At 42.1% G+C, this 21,639-nt stretch overlaps 1 protein-coding gene across 3 annotated transcripts in view; it reads right to left on the bottom strand.

Moving 5' to 3' along the window:
- Positions 1–1,208: 1,208 nt before the first annotated feature.
- Positions 1,209–21,639, bottom strand: part of SOCS7 (suppressor of cytokine signaling 7) — a 44,624-nt gene continuing 24,193 nt past the window's right edge. For all 3 annotated transcript variants that reach the window (XM_049860033.1, XM_049860031.1, XM_049860032.1), the window contains 3 exons: positions 10,691–10,826; positions 10,117–10,267; positions 1,209–6,852 (listed from right to left, as the gene is read on the bottom strand). In XM_049860033.1, the coding sequence (XP_049715990.1) occupies positions 10,147–10,267; positions 10,691–10,826 (257 nt within the window). In that variant the 3' untranslated portion in view covers positions 1,209–6,852; positions 10,117–10,146. The remainder of the gene's footprint in view (positions 6,853–10,116; positions 10,268–10,690; positions 10,827–21,639) is intronic.

Below are 21,639 nucleotides of genomic sequence, written 5' to 3'. Positions count from 1 at the left end.
GGGAAGTAAAAATTAATCAGGAGTTAATGCTATCACAGAATGGCTATCAGAATTGATAAGATGGACCTGTGATATGGCAAAGAAAGGAAGTGTGGATGACTTGACTGGGGCTAGCAGGGGTTTCAAGACTCCCTACTTGAGGCACTTGTAATTAGTGCCAAGAAAATGCAACTCCTAGGTTCATGATTAAGTTTCTCACCCCCAGCAGGCTTCCCACTCTCTAGAATGCAGGGAAATTGTAGGCAATTCCCAAGAACATTCCAAGATGATACACTGGCCTTCTAAGTAGGAACGTGGAGAACGACTGGGAGGGAAAGTGAGGAAGAAAGATATGAGTGGTTCCAGATACACATAGTTGTCCATCAGAGCAACATACTCAGTCCTCTTCTCTCCTAAGAGCACAGCTCAAGAGGAAACGGGCTAAAAGGACAGCAGGCCGGATGCAGGTCAAACCTAGAAAAACTTGGACTGCCGGCCTAGGTAAATACTAGGAATAATGACTGTGGTAAAATATGAAAACCCTCTAAGTAAATCTCCTAACACTGCTCCCCAAGGCAAAAGGGCCACAGGTACTTGGCCTCAGAAAGTTCTCTGTAATTCTCTTGTACTTCCTGGGGAAGAAGGCAGCTTTGAGCAATGGCCATCAGTCTCAGAAATTTTTCAGCATCTCCACTTCCAGCAAGACCAGTTTTGAGGGAGCTCTGCTGGGCTGAAATCACAGGGATTCTGTCAGCCTCTGGTGGTGGGTCATCTGACCCTGTTGGGGGAGTGATTAGGCATAGGAGATGGGTGAGGGACTGAGAAACAGAAACTCAGGTAATATGAAGTAATTTCTAAACATTTTTATTTCAAATCTCTTTTCACCCCTCCCCAAAAAGACATGGGTCGGTACAGCAATCATAAAAAGGAGATACAAACACAAGAGTCAAACGTCTCCCGCACTGACACTTACAAAAAACCGGGAATTGTACATGGAGTTTCCAAACAGGACCTGCAGCAGCTACTAATGTCCCTTTACAAGAGTCAAACATGCCTATTAATACAGTATATACAGACACCCCATTCTGGAACTAATCTACAGGGACATCCCAGCACCCACCCCCTCTATTCCCAGAAAAATACCAAAACACACCCAAAGTGCATTTGTTTTGTTTATATCAAAACATCTTTCCCTTTTCCCACCCCACCCTCAGACCCTCCCACCCCATTTAAGATTGGCCTGCAAGTCTATTTTAACCATTTAGTAATTTTTTTTATAGTTTATGAAAATAAATTATACAGTAACTATTTTAATAAATTAATCACAAAAAGAAGGAAAACTAAATGGGAAGACAAAAGCCAGGCCACGCTTTGGCTTGGAGGAGGGCAGGGACAGCTAAAGAGGACAGAAGTGGTTGCAGGGGGGTGGGGCTCCCCTTCTGGTAAAGACCCGACAGCCACTTCAACTCTAGAATGACACCCCTCATCATTGAATTCCTTAAAAACAACCAAAAAATGTGTATCGGTAGATGTGTCACAGGCAGCACCAGTTTCAACGTTCCACCAACCAACCAGCCTACCCAGAGAGCAGTGCCGGACTCATCCTTGACCCTGGGAAAAGGTTCTGGGCGTAACCGTGAGGGCAGGTCCCTGTTCAAGGGAGCACCTAGGATGGAGTAGTTGGACCAGCCTTCCCGCTCCACCTGAGCTGGTTAGGGAGCTAAGAGCCAGCTCTGTGCGGGGCTGTGCGTTTTGTGATTGTCCTGGATTCTTGTGAAGCGCGTCTTAAGTTCTCCCTACGCTTTATTTCCAGGAGCAACTATGATCTCAGTCCAGCTGCAACAGACCTTCCTGTCTTCCCACCACAGCTAGCTGCCTTGTGCCTGCCCCTTGATGCCTCTTGGCGTTGTCGAAGAGGGGGTACGGTAGGGAAGGGGGCAGTTCCAGTACCCTCGAAAGCGAAGTGAAATGGGAATGAAGGCATGTCAACAAACTCAGCATGCGCAGGACCGGAGGACCGGCTTCCCGGAGGACCGGCTTCCCGGGAGGTAGATGGGAGTGGGGAGGGCTAGGGCAAAGGGAACAGAAAGAAAGGTCACCTACCAAGAAGGTAAGAAGCAATGAAAAGGACAAAGACAATATGAAATCTGCATGTAAAGAAAGGTCGTTCCCTGGCAGGTTAGAGAATCCATACCTTAAATACAATTCATTACTCTATTTTAACTGCAGCACCTTAGTCCCCTGCACCTCTGTCTCTAAGATCCCACCCCATCTCACACCTCCCAAGACTCTGCATTCTTCTCGAGGCCTCCTGTAGTTTTGTGCTGAGAATGAAGGTTCCAATGTCAAAACAGGATCTATCATGGGGACTTGCAGGCTTGATCTTGCCTTCTTGAGCTTTGTGGCCCAATAATCCCATAACTATCATAGTGGGGAAGGAATTTCTTTCTTTTTTTTTTCTTTCTTTTTTTAATAAAAAAGGCTTTACTCCCCAGGAGCAAATAAATCATTTTGAACTACAGATAAACACTGCTGCAGTGAAAAGAAAGATGGCTACATGTATGCAATAGCACAAATTCAGTGTAAGAACAGCTGTGTTGATGAGTAGAGATAAAAATCACTTATCCATTTCCCCCTTTCCCACAAGCCAAACCAAGGATTCCCATAGGGAAAATGTCTAACACAAAAGTTCCTCCCTTAGGGACAGGGGGCACGTCTTTCTCTTAAAAGTGGGAAACAAATTTCAGGTCTTCCCCTAACGGAGATGCTCTCAACAGCCCAACCGGTGGCATGACTTCTGCAAATGAAGACACGAAGAGAGACAGACAGACACACACAATTTTTAGACCTTACAGCAGCCATAGAGCGTATTCCATGCCTTGTTCTCCAACTACAGAGCTCAAAAGCTAAGGGAGGGGCAGCAGAAAAAAGATCTAGCCTAAGGAGAAAGTTCCTCCTATCCCCACCCACTTCCTGCTGGGACCACAGGACTTCAGGCAAGCCCTTCATGCTCTTCTGGGGGCCCAGGGGTGAGGGCTAAAAACAAGAAAGATTAGCCTTACAAGTAAGGTACGCCCGGGCTTACCTGTACTTAATAATCTGTAGTGTACAATTTCACCTGTTTTTCAAATCAAAGATGTGGTGAAACCATGTAAAATCATGCACTACAGGTTAGTAAGTAAACCCAAGTGATCCCGTGCATACCCTGTTTAACGTAAGCCCATGCCTTGCTTGTGGATTAATCTGCCCCTGGCTGAAAAGGCTGGCACCCCAGGGCATTTCTGGCTCTACTCTAGTCTCTCACACCTGGATCTGGGAACTCTAACCACCCCCACCCCCTAATTCTTCTTGGATATGGATTGTAGGGGTGTTTGCAGCTATCTCCACATCACTCCCAACCTTCATAAGGGGCTCACATAATCAAGTGAAAAATAGGCAAGAAGGAAGGAGGAGAAGCCATGGAGGTAAGCTCCCAAGCCTTTCCTCTCAGAAGGCCAGGGTACGGCAGGCCCCAGCTCTCATTCCAGAGTGTTACATTCAGTACATTTAGGCACAGGCAGGCACCAGGCCAAGGTAATCACCCAACTCCCTAAGAGCCAGTTGTCACCCACTAATCTAGTCCCCTACGTCAAAACTCCTACCGCCCTCCCTGCTCCTGTGCTCCCTGCCACAGCACACACATTTCAAGTAATAGCAAGGTTTGCAGTAGTTGTCACTAGCTCACATTGGTTCACACCTGTCCTGAGAAAGGTGACAGTAGATCAATCACAAACAAGTGAGGGTTACATATGCCCGGCCCCTCTCCAGGCTGCCTGAGGGTACTGGCATCACCGTCCACAACTTAGACATCAATAACAGGTCCCCAGAAGTGAGAACCTTTTCCAGTTTGTAACTTTAAAATACAGCAACCCCTTCTGTAGACTATGTTTCCGTGACCACCACACAACACTGGGAAAGGGGCTGGGTGGGCCCAGGAGGAGGCATGCTGGCCCAGCTGCATCTCCTCCCTTGGCTATATACTCTCTTTGACCGGGTCAGCACTTCAGACAACTGCCCCATCCCATCTCCTTCTCCTCACCATTTCCTAACTTGTTCCACGGAAGGCCCCCACACAGGCACTGGGGCCCGGTGCCGGATGGAGACTGTCTTCTCATCCACTAGTCTGTTTTCCAGTCCACTCTACCGAGGAATGGCTTGGCTGCAACCTGGGCTGTGACTAAAACAGATATGGACACAAGTAAACACCACCCTTCCCAGGAGGAGAAAGAAGGTGGGTGGGAAGGGCAGGTCACGCTTCCTTAGCTGGTTTGTTTTTGTACCTGGGTGACAGATTCTCCAATAGAAACCCTCAGCACCATGGTATAGGAGCTCTGCCTCCCTCCACAGCGAGCTGAGAACACTGAGGTCCTTGGTGATGGGCAGGGCCCTGCTGACTTCGGCTTTGGGTTCCACCTCACCATCATAACCCCTCCGCATTCAGACCTGCCCGATGACCAGGAAATTTTTCAGTCCAGATCAGGTTTTTTAATGATGCTGCTTGAACTTGGGGCTGTATACTGTTCAGTACATGCCACACAGATTTCTGTTGCCATGCAATTGTTCATGTATTTCTCATCTCAGTACCTTGCCCTGGCCTACCTACCCAAAAGTTATCCACCTTCCAAGACCCAAACAAAACTGTATCACCGCAAAGCCTTATCAGAACATCTGGTCTACCCTGACCTTACCTACTTCTTCAAGACAGCCCGATTCTCTCTGACACTGGGTCATTCTCTCATTACTGTATGTGTGGCAGCCACCTCAAAGCTCCCTTAGGCTAGAGATCAAGTCTTCTGCTTCTTCTATTTTCCACTGTATCTGGCCCAGAACGAGGCAAACACCACACACTAAAAAAAATAATAATAATAAATGGGTGCCTGAAATGGGAAAAAAAAGATCTCAGGTAGGCGCATTACCAACCCTAAAGGATCTCAACGGATTCCTGACTTCAGGCTGCACAATGGAGTAACACTTTCTGCAATATGGTAAGTTATCTGTATCCTCAAGAGGCAAGACTTACAGGTTAAACCAATTTCCGGGATCGCAATCTTAATCAGTGGCTGATACTACCACAGAAGCCAAGGAAAGAGGTATGCATGACAAACCAAAGGGGGGCTGTGTATACGCTGCAAAGGTCATCTTGTGGGCACCCCTTTACAGCTAGGCTGCATGACTAGAGGCTGGTCATTTCACATGGAACATAAGACACAAGGCCAATGCTTCTAGATGAGACAGTACTGCAATTACCAAGACACGGGCCTCACCCTAAGCCATGAGGAAACCACAAACCTGACATTATTATTTATCTTGTGAGATGAGGCAGATACAAGCAGAGGGGAACCAAAAGAGGCAGTCACATGGACTAGCTACCGCAAAAGAGTAATAAAGAGGCAACAGTGCCATTTTCACATCTCAATGGCAAACTTCTCCCCAGAGCAACCCTATGGGAAAGCAAAACTCAAAATGTTATATGGTTTGGCAATGGTCCACTTCAGAAAAAAATTAAAGACCACTGAAAAGCATTGAAGCTTTCCTTCTTCCTCTTCCACTTCTTCCTGGAAGATAGGCAACTTCCAAATCAGCATCTGACAGATTTCCCAGCGAATGAAGGCCAAAAAGACTCTGACTCAGGAGATGTTTTGCTTGCTAGAAAGAATACTGAGGGAAAGAAAGAAGCCCTTGCTACCGCCCTTCCCGAAAGTGGGACAACAGTGATAAGCCTAAAACCATGCAATGTAATGCTGTCCTCCTCTGAGCTGAGGCAATCCCATTAAGGCTGAGACACTGGAGAAGAGCTTTCTCTAGAAACAGCACGACTACAATAGCTTCATTTGTCTCCTTCCTCCATATTCCCTCTCACCAGGTGACAGACAGATGGAGGTAACACTGACTCCTGAGCTGTGGGTACGATTTGCCATTAAAAATCCAGGGCATGCTCCATTAACCTTAGCAGCCCGTGACTGGAGCTCTGAACTGCTCTGGTGATGAGAAAAAACGACTGCCTTGACAGCTGGCGGAAACCATAGGGATAATGTTACCATGAAATCACGAGGAGGGATGGATTGGAGGCAGGGGAAGAACAGGGCTAACATGAGGTCACAGAGCTTAGGAATTAAGTAAAACAAAATGAATGGAGCTTCTATAGAGATGATTCTGAAATCAGGTTCCTAAACTTTAAAAGGAAAGGATGTGGATTCACTACTTCCCCTAGCAAAGGCCATCTGCCAGATTTTGTCCAATAATCTTCTATTCAAGACTACCCGCCTCCTTTCTTTCCTACTCCTGGTGAAACTGCCTATGCAGAAGCAGATTCTCATTCCCTGGCAAACTCCCCATCTTGTTTTGCACTTCTCTGACCCTTTCCTCCCTTCGTCAAGGTCTTGATGAAGAGGCTAACTCTGCCTTTGGCACCAGCTGAATGACAGTAACTGGCAGTCCCCTCTCCTCCCCTTCCCTCCTTTGGACCTACTCATCTTTCATATCACTTCCAATCCAATGAACACAAACCCCAGCTGCCTTTAAGATGAGTTTTCCATACCGAGAAATAGAAATACCAAAAAAAAAACTTCTGAAAAAAGAAACAGTGTTCAGACTTCTTCCAGTTTTCCAAGGAGCTCACCCAGTTCCAGGATACCACAGGGGCTGATGTGAAAGGTGAAGCCCCTGCTCAGAGAATATGGTTGTGTGCTTCTTCCGAGCCCCAGGGCCGTGTAGGGGAACGAGAGTCTTTTCGCAGAGCATCCTGACCCTTCCTATTCCCTTTTGTTTTCCTTATTCCTCTTTTCATGGCATCTTCATTTGGTTCTTCAAAACTGGAGCTTGGTAACCAAATGCCTAGATAAAAAAGGAAATTACAATTGTTAAACAGAGTAGAACCAAAATGCAGTGAAGGAACAATCTGGTCTCTACAGGTAGAGAAGTTACAGCTCAAAAGGAGAATGGTGCCTGGATAGACAAACATGTCCACAAATACTGTAGCTGGGTGGGAATGTGACCCTGGCCTTTGTCAAGAGCCTGAGCAGCCTACAACTTAGATGCCAAAAAAGGTACTGAAATGACTAATAGATATATCCTGCCACATTGTCTAACTTCTTGTTACTCCTTAATTTCCCACTCATCTTTTTTCATGTCTTCCCTGAGGCCCACCTGCTCTAGGCCTAGAAAGGGAACTAAGCTCCTATGAGTCTGGCTACAAATAGCTCTAGGTCTCTGTGGCTTCCGGCTACTAAAGGGTGTTGACATATAATCACAAATGTCAGTACAGTTTCTACCTTCTGATTTAAGACAGGCATTGTTCTTTCTCTCTGCACCCTGACCTGGAATTCCTAGATAATAGCACACATGGCTCAAGTGGGCCATTCAGAACTCCCAAATTAAAATCGGCTTGACCAACAGTAAGTGATAAAGGCCAGGTTTTTTCATACCTTAAAGACATTTCCTTTGAGAAGCGATACTTCCTTTTGTTCAAGTGGTCCTAGGGTCTAAATCAGGAGTGAGTACTGCATTATGCTTGTTCTTTGCCACAAATAACGATCTCAATGTCATAGCAGAAATAAGCCCTGGGAATTCTGTTCAAACCTTTGCCAATACATGACTGCCTCCAACACTACTCAGCCTGTACCTGATCATAGCACACCCTCCCCATCTCAAGGCTTTACAATTCAGAGGTCCTCTTGCCCAGGATGCTCTGTACCCAGGTCCTCTCAGTTGAAATGTCATCTCCTCACAGAGGCCTTCCCTGAACATCCAAACTTTAGTACCCCGCCACTAGTCACTAAACTTCACCCATTTTATTTTCCTCATAACACATATGGCCAACCTAAATGACCCTATACATTTATTTACAGGTTTGCTCTTTGTCTCTCCCTCCACGAGTGGAAGCTCCATGAGAGCAGAGCCCTTGACTGTCTTGCTCAGCACTCTATTCCCAATGCATACTGGGTACTTAATAGATACCTGCCTAACAAATGAAAATGGAGGAATTCACTACCTCCCGAGGAAAAGCATTCCATTTTTGGACCTGTTAAAAATGTCCTTCCAAAACTGGACTGAAACCTAACTCCTTAAAACTTATATCCGTTTTGGTTCTTGTCCTACCCCCTGGAACCACACAGAATTAAGTTTAATCGCTCTTCTTTAGGAAAATCCATCAGATACTTCTTTCAGTTATCAAGCCGCTCCTACCCTAAAACTTCCCTGCTCTAGGTTAATTGTTTTCTATTCTCTTCATTTATTTCCCATATGATGAGGCTTGGATCCCGGAATCATTCTGAGGCCTTTCTCTGAATGTGCTCTTGTTCATCTGGGTTCTTCCTAGGGCATCACACCCAAAGAAGCAGTGTTGTAATTGAGAGATCCTAATTATTCCTCAAGGGCAAGGTCAGGTGTAATGAACCTCCTTTTCCCCTGCCTTCCCACCCTAATCTGACTGCAACGTCAACAAGCAGGAAAATTCTCCTAGACATAAATCTTTGCAGCACTTAGATGTTTTAGGAGTCACTTCTGAGGGCACATAACTTGCATATAACTGAAGATATGGTAAGAAATTGTGCAACCAGTCCAGGATCCTTTAAGTCAAAACTCTGCAGCCTCCCAGAGTTACCAATTTCTTGATTTCTCTTCTTGATTCCTTCTCCTCTTATTACTCCCTATTTACCTGGTTCACAGCCTTCCCCAAAGAGCACAGGATCGAAGAGTTCCAAAGCCAGGAGGAGACGTACAGCTAGATTCACCTTAGTCACGGCTAAGGAAAACACCAGTAGTCACTCTCATCCCTTATGAAGAGAGCAGAGAGGGTGTGGAGACTAAAGCTCCCTTTTTACTCTAAGGCCACTGATCGTTTTATTTTTTGTTTTGTTTTGTGTGAGGGATGGGATTGGGGAATAGAGAAGGTTAGAAGAGAAGCAGAAATATTCAGAGCTTACAAACGACACTCCAGACTAAATGGAAAGATGGGAGTCACTGCACGTCGGCAGGCGATCACTAGAATGTGAGACCTTGCACGTAGCCAGCACTGCTAAAATCACTGCTCTCTGGCAATATCGTTCCTTACTCAACTCTACCTTTCAATGTTCACTTTAATGCAATTTAAGAGACTAATTAGAATTCATGTACGTAAACTATTCCAAGATATTTTATGGGAAAATAAATAAGTCAGTTAGTGTAGCAATGAGAGAACAGCCTTGTAGATAAATGAATTCCGTAGTTAATTCATTTATTCTCTTGAAGAATTTACTTTTCAGAGGCCCAAATGAACTCTTTAAACAGAAGAGCAGGCTGTTTTTCCTCATCCCCATATTCTAAGTTGTGGAACATGGTGAAACTCTTACTGAAGTGTACGCCTACTGCAATTAAAGGCATGTCTGCTTTTGCACTGATGAAGTTTTCTTCCCCTTTGGCTTCCTGCTTTATATACCATTTATGCATCAGAGAGACCAACCAAAGTAAGTATGACAGAAAGGTGTACACTTACCTATACTTGTGTGCCCTCCTCATTTTTTTTCCCCAGTGATTGTTGTTGTTGTTAGGTGCCATTGAGTCGATTCCAACTCATAGCAACCCTACAGGACACAGCAGAACTGCTTCCTAGGGTTTCCAAGGAGCAGCTGGTGGATTCTAACTGCTGACCTTTTCGCTAGCAGCTGAGCTCTTAACCACTGCACCACCAGGGTTCCCAGGGATTAGCTTGTATATTTCTTGGTAAATATTCTTTAGGCCTCTCATGTCTCTCTGCCCTTCTCCTAATGAGACTATGTGCCCTACTGGTGTTGTTCGTTGCTATCCAATCAATTCTGACTCATGGCAACCCCATGTGTGCAGAGCAGAACTGCTCCATAGGGTTTTCAAGTCTGTGACTTTTGGAAGCAGATCGCCAGGCCTGTCTTCCAAGGCGCCTCTGGGTGGTTCTAACTGCTAAGCTTGTAGTCAAGTGTTTAGCTGTTTGTACCACCCACAGACTTCACGTGCCCCATTAGGGACTCTGTTATCAGATTTTTCCTCAATAGGCAGATGCCTGGATCAGGTGTATACACACAGGGGTAGGGGTTTGCGGGGGACCTCAAGGCAATGCAAGATAACAGCCAGGAAGAGACAGCATACCCTCGGTGGTGACCAGCAGGGGACCCCTCGCTACGTGGAGGGCTCCACCTCTTGCTTTTGTTTGGAAATGAGCTGCGCTTCCTTTAGAGACAGGTATACCTCTTCCTGAGGATCATAGTAGTAGAACTTTCGGATATAAGTGATCAGAGGTCTGTGAAAAACAAACAAGAGGGGCATACATAAAGTGTTATTTCTATACTTCTTAAAAGAAATACCTCCTTTGTTCAACCCTTCCTTCTTCAGGCCCTATATGTTTGAGTGTATACCAAATACTCTTTGCTGACCTAATAAAATCTCATTTTCTCACTTATTATAGTTCTGTCTCCCTCACTCTTACCACTTCCACTCCACTTTTCATAAAGACTGCAGAAGGGAGGCCAACACACACACCTTCTCCCTTCTGGCTGCAATATGACAGTTCTAGAGTTAGGTGCTAAGACACAGGAGAAGTGAAAAGATGATGCCTGTGGATATTTTATGCCAGGTTCTGCCTGTGCAATCATCTTGCAGGCTTCACTAATGTTTGTAACTAACCACCCCCCTTCCTGCCCCAACCCTAATAACCCCATCGTACTTAGGCAGTGGGAGATCCGGGATGTGATCTATCCGGACGAGCTGTCGGATCCGGAATCTGCAAAGGTGCTGGAGGGATTTGACATTGCTGAACCGGGACACTGGATACAGCAGCTGGACTGGAGTTGGCGGCAGTCCTTCAAGTATAAAAATGAAGGAAAATATTCAGAGGAAAACAATGGAGCTAACTACAACTTCCAGTATGAAGAGAATCTGGGGAGGAGAAATGGAATTTTTTATACTCATGTATGTGTTCTGTGCAAAAGCTCCCTCTTGCACAATCAGCTGTTGATTTCCATTTGCAGAAGCACCACCACCATATTTCACACTCAAGGGAATCTGATCTCCTCTGCCAAGGGCCTCCCTAGCATCACTCTCAACAGCTCAGAGTCTTCCTCCTCGGAACAGCCAAATGAATAATGCCAAGCTGGAGACTATTTGTAGCCAGGTGGCCAATCCCAGCCTCAAAGCTCTCAAGGAAGGGCAAGAATCAAAAGGATCCCTGCTGGAAACTGGAGATACTTGTTCTACACACGTAGCAGTATCCTGAACTGAAGTCTAGGAAAGACTGTTTAGAGAGGGCACCACCAAATGCCAACTGAGAAGCTGGTGAAGAAAAGGCAACAGCTGGTATCAAAGTTTAAAAGCCTATGACTCCTGCCATTTACTCCATGCCAGGATAACCAGGTTTAGTCACCTCTATTCCCCTTCCTACTTCCAAAATTTCAGGCTGGGTTATAGAACACACACACACACAAAAGCCTAAAAAACTAAACACAGAACTACTATATGACCCAGCAATTCCAATCCTAGGTATACACTCAAAATATCTGAAAGCAGAGACTCAGAGACTTATACACCAATGTTCATGCAGCACTATTTGCAATAGCCAAAATGTGGATACAACTTGAATGCCCATGAACAGATGAATGGATGAACAAAACGGGGTATATATATACAGTGGAATACTCTCAGCCAGCAGGAGAAATGAGCTCTTGATACATGCAACAGTATGGACAGAGCCTGAAGACATTATGCTGAGTGAAATGTTAGTCACAAAAGGACAAATATTGTATGACATCACATATAAAAAGATAATAAAACGCAAATATACAGAGACCAAAGTTTATAGTGGTTACCAGGGGCAGAAGGGAGTGGGGGGGGGGTTAACAGTGATAGGCAAATCGCATTGATTTAGAGGGTAGGGTTGTCCAGCCAATTATTATAATTGCTGTCAATAAGTTATACACCTGTAAAAAGTTGAAAAGTTGAATTGGCAAAAGTTGTGTGATAGATATATTTACAACAATGACCAAAAAAAAGAGTAGCCGCTGAGGTTCTTATGTATACCCAAAAATCTCACTGGATTTGGTCACTTGGCTTGGAGGTTTAGGGTCATGGTTTTATGGGACATCCCAGTTAACTGGCTTTATAAAATGTTTAGTGCTTCTGTTTTACCTCCTAGTTCATTGCATAGTGCCTGGGGTCTTAAAAGCTTCCAAGCAGCCATCCAAGGCACAACAACTGGTCTCTATTTGCCTGGAGTAACAGAGGAAGAAGGAGAGTCAGGAACAGGAGGCGGATATGGAATGTGTGGCAAATTTCCTCCATGAACAACTGCCTCCTTTGCCATAAGACCAGAAGAATTGGATGCTTCCTGGCTACCATTACTGAACATTTTGATCAAAGATTATATAGAAGAATCCTGATCAAAAGAATCCTGATCAAATTATCATGGACTCCAGACTTTCTGGAGCCAAGGTGGCTGGATGAACCCCTGAAACTACTGCCCTGAGATAATCTTTAAACCTTAAACCAAAAAAAAAAAAAAAAAAACTGAAGTCTTCTTAAAACCAAAATTAGTTTAGCTTAACTAGTAAAAGATGTCTGCCTTGAGCATTACGCTCTTTTAACTACCTATACGGGATCAAACTGACAACAGCAACTCAAAAGATGAGATATGAACCTTAGAAGACAGTGAGTTTATGTTAATAAGGGCAGAACAACTCAGAAAAGGAGGGTGAGACTGGCTGCACAACTCAAAGAATGTAATCAGTGTCACTGAACTGTGCATGTAGAAACAGTTGAATAGTCTCAACAACACAACAAAATAAAATTTTAAAAAGGGAATGTTGCTTTTAAAAGAAAGCAACTATAATAGCTTGGGCAAGCTGGAATTAGTACTACTCAGTGCAAAAGTACTTGCTGACCAACGCCAACCTGGCCCAGTGGGGACATCACACGCTTACGTTTCATCAATATCAGCAGGCTCTGTGCTGGGAAGTCCCAACCCCCAAAGGGTCAGTGCTATAGTACAGGGACACCCAGAGTGTCAGGGACACTAACACAGGTTCCAGGGAACAAAGAACATTCTGGTTTCAATAAACAAAGGGACTAAGGAAGATAAACAAGCAAACTGTTTTGAGAAAGAATCTGAGTTGCAAAATCTTTGAATTAATTATTTTGTTAGCCATTGTTATAGCAAAAGAAATTCTGTACACCACATATAAAAATCACAAAATGAATCTAAGACCTAACTCTAAGGGCTAAAACTATAAGACTCTTACAAGAAAATACAGGTGAGAAACTTTATAACCTTGGATGTGGCAGAAGATTCTTAGATATGATACCAAAGACACAGGCAATAATAGAAAAAGTAGATAAACTGGACTTTATCAAAACTTAAAACTTTCATGCATCAGAGGACACTATCAACAGAGTAAAAAGACAGCTCAAAGAATGTAAGAAAGTAACTGCAAATCATATATCTGATAAGGGATTATATCCAGAATATATAAAGAACCCTTACCACTCAACAACAAAAAAACTAACAACCCAATTAAAAAATGGGCAAAGGAGTTGAACAAAAAATTCTCCAAAGAAGATACACGAAAGGCCAATAAACACATGAAATGATGCTCAACATCATTAGTAACTTGTTGTTTTATTGTTAGGTGCTGGTCCATTTGGTTCTGGCTCATAGCAACCCTATAGATCACAGAGTAGAACTGCCCTATAGGGCTTCCAAGGAGTCACTAGGGAAATATAAATCAAAACTACAATAAGATACCATTTAACACCCACTAGGATGGCTATTATCAAATAAAAGGAAAATATTTGACAAGGATATTGAGAAATCCTCATCTACTGCTGGTGGGTATATAAAATGGCGCTGCTACTCTGGAAAGCAGTTTGGTGACTCCTCAAAAAGTTAAACACAGAATTATCTTATGACCCAGCAATTCCACTCTTACGTATGTACCCCAAAGAATAGAAAACAGAGACTCAAACAGATACCTTTATACCAATGTTCATAGCAGCATTATTCACAATGGCCAAAAGGTGGGGAAAAAAACAAATACCCATCAACAGATAAATGGATGAACAAAATGTGGTATATACAGACACTGGAATATTATTCAGCTATAAAAAGGAATGAAGTCCTGATACATGCAACAACATGAATGAATTTTGAAGACATTCTACTAAGTGAAATAAGTCAGACACGAAAGAACAAATATTGTATAATTCCACTTGTACGTGGTATCTAGGAAGGACAGATTCATAGAGACAGGAAAGTAAAATAGAAGTTACCAGGAGCTGGGAGAGGGAAGTAATGGGGAGCTTCTGTTTTATGGAGTAGAGTTTCTCTTTGGTATGATAAAAAAAGATCTGGAAATGCATAGTAGTGATAGTTACATAACATTGTGAATGTCCTTAATGTCAAAGAATTACACTCAAAAATGGTTAAAATGGTAAATTTTATGGACGTAGTATGTATTTTATCACACACACAAAAAAATTAACAAAGAAAGAAAGTCTCTTGAGATGAGAAGCCAGAGGGGGACAGAAGCTGGTTGAATGGACATGGGAAATACAGGGTGGAGAGGAGTGTTTTGTCACATTGTAGGGAGAGCAGCTAGGGTCGAAAAACAATGTGTGTATAAGTTTTTGTATGAGAAACTGACTTGAACTGTAAACTTTCACTTAAAGCACAATAAAAAAAGAAAAAAAAAGTCCGCTGACACAATGTGCTGGAAAATAAAATATTTATTGGAGTTGAATATCAAAGAGTTTAAATTTAAGGTGTGAGAAGGAAAAATTAAAACTACAGACTGCCTCCGAAAACCTTTTTATGATCGCTGAAACTAACGTCCTCCAAAAAAATAAAGTGAAATATATATTGTGCTGTTACTAAACAAGTGAGTTTATCTTAAAAGTACTTACTCATTTCATCTTCAGAACTATACTGAGACAGATGCCTTCATTATGCCCATTTCACATGTAAAGAAACTGAGGTTCACTGAACTTAGTGAACTTGCTCATGACACAGAATCAATAAAGCTGGCCTGCCGTGAACACCTGTTCTGTCTGAGGAGGACTGACTGGGGGCTCTGCCATAGCCCAGGGAACCTCTCAGGGGTACTCATTGGGAGCCTCTGCAGAGCACCCAGCCCTGCTCTGAATGTCTAGGGGATCAGCCAGGAAGTCACGGTACCCTGATTCATGACCACCCTCTCCTAGTCCTCTCTCTCCAATAGCTACCCTTTCAAGTCTAAGATATTCTGAAGACTACAGCCACCCCACCGCCCACGTAGTTCATCTTCCACTCACATACCATTTAAAAAAAAAGAGAGAACTCATACACAGATTTCTCTCTTGAATATATTTAAACTCAAATGGTTTAAAAAAAAAATGATTTTGGCTCAAATCCTTCTTTGAATTTACCCTTTCCCTCACAGGTTTTTAAAATATTCCCTAATAAATCAAACTACGGCAACAGAAAGCTTTTGGGGGTAATATTGCCAAATTCAACATGACGTTTTGGAGATAAAATTAATTTATATATCGAATTATTTATTCCCACAGACACAGTGCTGTAGAATTTGTGCTTAAAGAGACAGGGATAATGAACAGCATACATTAATGACCATATACACTTAATTACTTATATTTAATTGTTACTTTTAGCCTTGAGGTTCACAAACAGCAGTTGGAAACCTGGTAATTCTGATATTGCCTGGTGTCAACCTGACCATTTACTGTTTGCTCCCAGGCGCAGCAAACTATGTGAGCTCTTGTATCCAGAATATGCTAACAGAAGAGGTTACAAATGGAAAGAAATCCCAGACAAGACACCAGTACAGCTGAAACAGTAAGAGTGAGGTGGAAGAGCGATCATCAGCAACTCTTCCCTGGTCCTCATGCCAGGGGTCCTCAGCACATATCCAAAATCTGGCCACTTCACTATTTTTCTCTTCCCCAACCAAGGACTGGGTGAGAGGTTACAAGTCTTCTCCAGGCCTAAGCACCCAGCTCTTTCTGTTATACCAAACTGCTCCCTAAGACCAGAATCAGATCAGGAATCACACCCACTTCACAACTAAGGTTTTCATTTCCTTAGAAATGTAAGTATAAAGGGAAGAAACTAGGACTTTTCGATGATGTTACATGTAATCCTTCAAGAAGAAAAAATATCTTAAGATAAAGAAGGGTCAGCGAAGTTTTCAGCTAATGCTGAAGTACCGTTTCTTAATACCCTGCTCCACTCTTCAGTTTGAAATAGTTTAAGAAAAACTATGCAATGTAACAAATTATTGACAATACACCTTTCTGTGGAATGGGAGTAGGGCTGGGAGGGCAGAAGATTCCCTTTTCCTTCTATATCCTTGTGTGCAGTTTGGCCTTTTAACTGCATAGGTATTATTTTTACAACTTAAAAAGAAATACAGATTAAAACTAGTAAGACAATTCAGTGAGGAAAGAACAGTCTTTTCCAGTTGTCCTAGCACCAAAACGACTATTCTTTCCTCATTGAAGAGAACTGAAGTTACATATTCATACAAAAACTTGTTCATAAATCTTTGTAGCAGCATTATCCATAATAGCCAAAAAGTGGGGGAAAAAACCAACTGTCCAGTAACTGCTGAATGAACAAACAAAATGTGATATATTTATACAATAGAATATTATTCAGCCACAAAAAGAATGATGTACTGATATATGCTACAACATTGATGAACCTTGAAAAACATTATACTAAGCGAAAGAAACCAGACACAAAAGGTCACATACTGTACTATTCCCTTTATATGAAATGTCTAGAACAGGCAAACGCAGAGAGATAGAAAGTAGATGAGTGGCTGCCAAGGGCTGTGGGGATGGGTGAATGGAGAATGACTGCTAACGGTATGGGGTTTCATTTTGGGCTGATGAAAATGTTCTAAAATTCGTTGTTGATTATTATACAACTCTGTGAATATATTAAAAACCAGTGAACTGTACACTTTAAATGCATGAATTGTATGGTACGTGAATCTCAATAAAGCTGTTATATTTAAAAAAAAAAGAAAATACAAAAAATACACCAACATAAAGAGGCTTCCACTGGTCAACGATGAAAAAATAATTACAACAATGAGGACAACTGCAATGGATTGAAACCCATCAAACATGTTTAATTCCATGAGTTCATAATCATATTATTTTCTCTAATGGTCACCTTCAAAGGATGATAAGTAACCAACCCGTTACCTTGAAAACTGCTAAATAAAGAATAAAGCACTTAGAAGGAAAAAAGATGGAAGGAGAATCTATAATTAAAAAAGAGCTTAAGATACATTAACCAATTGCCATATACAGATGTTATTTTAATCCCAATTCAAAAAATAATCTATTTTTGAAAAACAATTCAGAGAGTTAACAAGACCAAAACCTGGTTCTTTGAAAATTTTAACAAACTTGATAAACCGTTGGCCAAACTGACAAAAGAAAAACAGGAGAGGAAGCAAATAACCCAAATAAGAAATGAGATGGGCGATATTGTAACAGACCCAACTGAAATTAAAAGCATCATATCAGATTACTATGAAAAATTGTACTCTAACAAATTTGATAACACAAGAAATGGATGAATTCCTAGAAACATACTATGTACCTAAACTAACATAAACAGAAGTAGAACAACTAAACAGACCCATAACAAAAGAAGAGATTGGAAACGTAATAAAAAAACTCCCAACAAAAGAAAGCCCTGGCTCTGGGTTTCACTGCAGAGTTCTACCAAACTTTCAGAGAAGAGTTAACACCACTATTACTAAAGGTATTTCAGAGCATAGAAAAGGATGGAATACTCCCAAATTCATTCTAGGAAGCCAGCATATCCCTGATACCAAAACCAGGTAAAGGCACCACAAAAAAAGAAAATTACAGACCTATATCCCTTATGAACTTAGATGTAAAAATCCTCAACAAAATTCTAGCCAATAGAATTCAACAACATATCAAAAAAATAATTCACCATGACCAAGTGGGATTCACACCAGATATGCAGGGATGGTTCAACATTAGAAAAACAATTAATGTAATCCATCCTATAAATAAAACAAAAGACAACAGCCACATGATTTTATCAATTGATGCATAAAAGGCATTTGACAAAGTTCAACACCATTCATGATAAAAAGTCTCAGCAAAATAGGAATAGAAGGAAAATTTCTCCACATAATAAAGAACATTTATACAAAGCCAATAGCCAACATCATCCTAAATGGAGAGATTCTGAAAGCATTCCCTTTGAGATCTGGAACCAGACAAGGATGCCCTTTATCACCATTCTTATTCAACATTGTGCTGGAGGGCAATCAGGCTAGATAAAGAAATAATAGGCATCCAGGTTGGTAAGGAAGAAGTAAAAGTATCTCTATCTGCAGAAGACATGATCTTATACACAGAAAACCCTAAAGAATCCTCAAGAAAACTACTGAAACAAATAGTTCAGCAGACTATCAGGATACAAGATAAACATACAAAAATCAGTTGGATTCCTCTGCACCAACAAAAAGAACACCCGAGGAGGAAATCACCAAATCAATATCATGTACAGTAGCCCCCAAGAAGATAAAACACTTAGGAATAAATCTTGCTAGAGATGTAAAATACCTATACAAAGAAAACTACAAGACACTACTGCAAGAAAACAAAAGAGACCAACATAAGTGGAAAAACATACCTTGCTCATGGAGAGGAAGACTTAACATTGTAAAAATGTCTATTCTACCAAAAGTGATCTACAGATAAAATGCAATTCTGATCCAAATTCCAATGACATTTTTTAATGAGACGGAGAAACAAATCACCAACTTCATATGGAAGGGAAAGAGGCCCCGGATAAGTAAAGCATTACTGAAAAATAAGAACAAAGTGGGAGGCCTCACTCTACCTAATTTTAGAATCTATTATACCACCACAGTAGTGAAAACAGCCTGGTACTGGTACAACAACAGATACGTAGACCAACGGAACAGAATTGAGAATCCAGACATAAATCCATCCACATATGAGCAGTTGATATTCGACAAAGGCCCCAAATCAGTTAACTGGGAAAAGACAGTCTTTTTAACAAATGGTGCTGGCATAACTGGATATCCATCTGCAAAAAAAAAAAAATGAAACAAGACTGATACCTCACACCATGCACAAAACCTAATTCAAAATGGATCAAAGACCTAAATATAAACTCTAAACTCATGAAGATCATGGAAGAAAAAACAGAAACAATGCTAGGAGACCTAATACATGGCATAAACAGCGTACAAAACATTACTAACAATGCAGAAGAGAAACCTGATAACTGGGAGCTCTGAAAAAATCAAACACTTATGCTCATCCAAAGACTTCACCAAAAGAGTAAAAAGATTACCTACAGACTGGGAAAAAGTTTTTAGCTATGACATTTCTGATCAGAACCTGATCTCTAAAATCTACATGATACTGCAAAAACTCAACAACAAAAAGACAAATAACCCAATTAAAAAATGGGCAAAAGACAAAGAGGCAGAAAGGGCCATATAAAGCAGAGACTACATCAGCCTGAGACCAGAAGAACTAGATGGTGCCCGGCTACAACCGATGACTGCCCTGACAGGGAACACAATAGAGAACCCCTGAGGGAGCAGGAGAACGGTGGGATGCAGACCCCAAATTCTCGTAAAAAGACCAGACTTAACGGTCTGACTGAGACTAGGAGGACCCCATAGGTCATGGTCCCCAGACTTTCTGTTAGCCAAAGACAGGAACCATTCCCAAAGCCAATTCTTTAGACAGGGATTGGACTGGACTATGGGATAGACAATGATACTGGTGAAGAATGAGCTTCTTGGAACAAGTAGACACATGAGACTATGCTGGCATCTCCTGTCTGAAGGGGGGATGAGAGGGTAGAGGGGGTCAGAAGCTGGCCGAATGGGTACTAAAAGAGAGAGTGGAGGGAAGGAGTGTGCTGTCTCATTAGGGGGAGAGCAATTAGGAGTATATAGCAAGGTGCTTATAAATTTTTGTATGAGACTGACTTGATTTGTAAACTTTCACTTAAAGCACAATAAAAATTTTTTAAAAATGGGCAAAAGATATGAACAGGCACTTCACTAAAGAAGACATTCAGGTAGCTAACAGATAAATGAGGATTAAATGCTCACCATCATTAGCCATTAGAGAAATGCAAATCAAAACTCCAATGAGATTCCATCTCACTCCAACAAGGCTGGCATTAATCCAAAAAACAGGAATTAATAAATGTTGGAGAGGTTGTGGAGAGACTGGAACACTTACACACTGCTGGTGGGAATGTAAAATGGTACAACCACTTTGGAAATCGATTTGGTGCTTCCTTAAAAAACTAAAAATAGAAACTACCTTACGATCCAGCAATCCCACTCCTTGAAATATATCCCAGAGAAATAAGGGCCTTTACACAAACAGATATATGCACACCCATGTTCATTGCAGCACTGTTTACAATAGCAAAAAGATGGAAGCAACTAAGGTGCTCATCAATGGATGGATTAACGAATTATGGTATATTCACATGATGGAATATTACGCATTGATAAAGAACAATGCTGAATCCGTGAAACATTTCATAACATGGGAGAATCTGGAAAGCATTCTGCTGAGAAATTAGTCAGTGCAAAAAGAAAAATATTGTATAAAACCACTATTGTAAGAACTGGAGAAACAGTTTAAACAGAGAAAAAAATACTCTTTGATGGTTACAAGAGGGGGGAGTCGGGGGGCAGGGAGAAGGGTTTTCACTAATTAGACAGTAGACAAGAACTATTTTAGGTAAGGGAAAGACAACATACAATACAGGAGAAGTCAGCACAACTGGACTAAACCAAAAAGCAAAGAAGTTTCCTGAATAAACTGAATGCTTTGAAGACCAACGTAGCAGGGGCGGGGCGGTGGGGGTTTGGGGACCATGGTTTCAGGGGACATCTAAGTCAACTGGCATAATAAAATCTATTAAGATAACATTCTGCATCCCACTTTGGAAAGTGGCTTCTGGGGTCTTAAACGCTAGCAAGCTGCCATCTAAGAAGCATCAATGAGTTTCAGCCCACCTGGAGCAAAGAAGAATGAAGAACACCAAAGACACAAAGTAATTATGAGCCCAAGAGACAGAATGGACCACATAAGCCAGAGACCACATCAGCCTCAGACCAGATGAACTAGAGGGTGCCCGGCTACAACCAATGACTGCCCCGACAGGGAACACAATAGAGAACCCCTGAGGGAGCAGGAGAGCAGTGGGATGCAGACCCCAAATTCTTGTAAAAAGACCAGACTTAATGGTCTGACTGAGACTAGAAGGACCCCAGAGGTCATGGTCCCCAGACCTTCTATTAGCCCAAGACAGGAACCATTCCCAAAGCCAACTCTTCAGACAGGGATTGGACTGGGCTATGGGATAGAAAAGGATACTGGTTAAGAATGAGCTTCTTGGATCAAGTATACACATGAGACTATGCTGGCATCTCCTGTCTGGAGGGGAGATGAGAGGGCAGAGGGGGGTCAGAAGCTGGCCGAATGGACGCGAAAATAGAGAGTGGAGGGAAGGAGTGTGCTGTCTCATTAGGGGGAAAGCAATTAGGAGTATATAGCAAGGTGCTT

Source organism: Elephas maximus, chromosome 19, assembly GCF_024166365.1.
Source record: "Elephas maximus indicus isolate mEleMax1 chromosome 19, mEleMax1 primary haplotype, whole genome shotgun sequence".
In the NCBI taxonomy this organism is placed as follows: domain Eukaryota; kingdom Metazoa; phylum Chordata; class Mammalia; order Proboscidea; family Elephantidae; genus Elephas; species Elephas maximus.
This window is presented reverse-complemented; position numbering and strand designations above follow the sequence as displayed.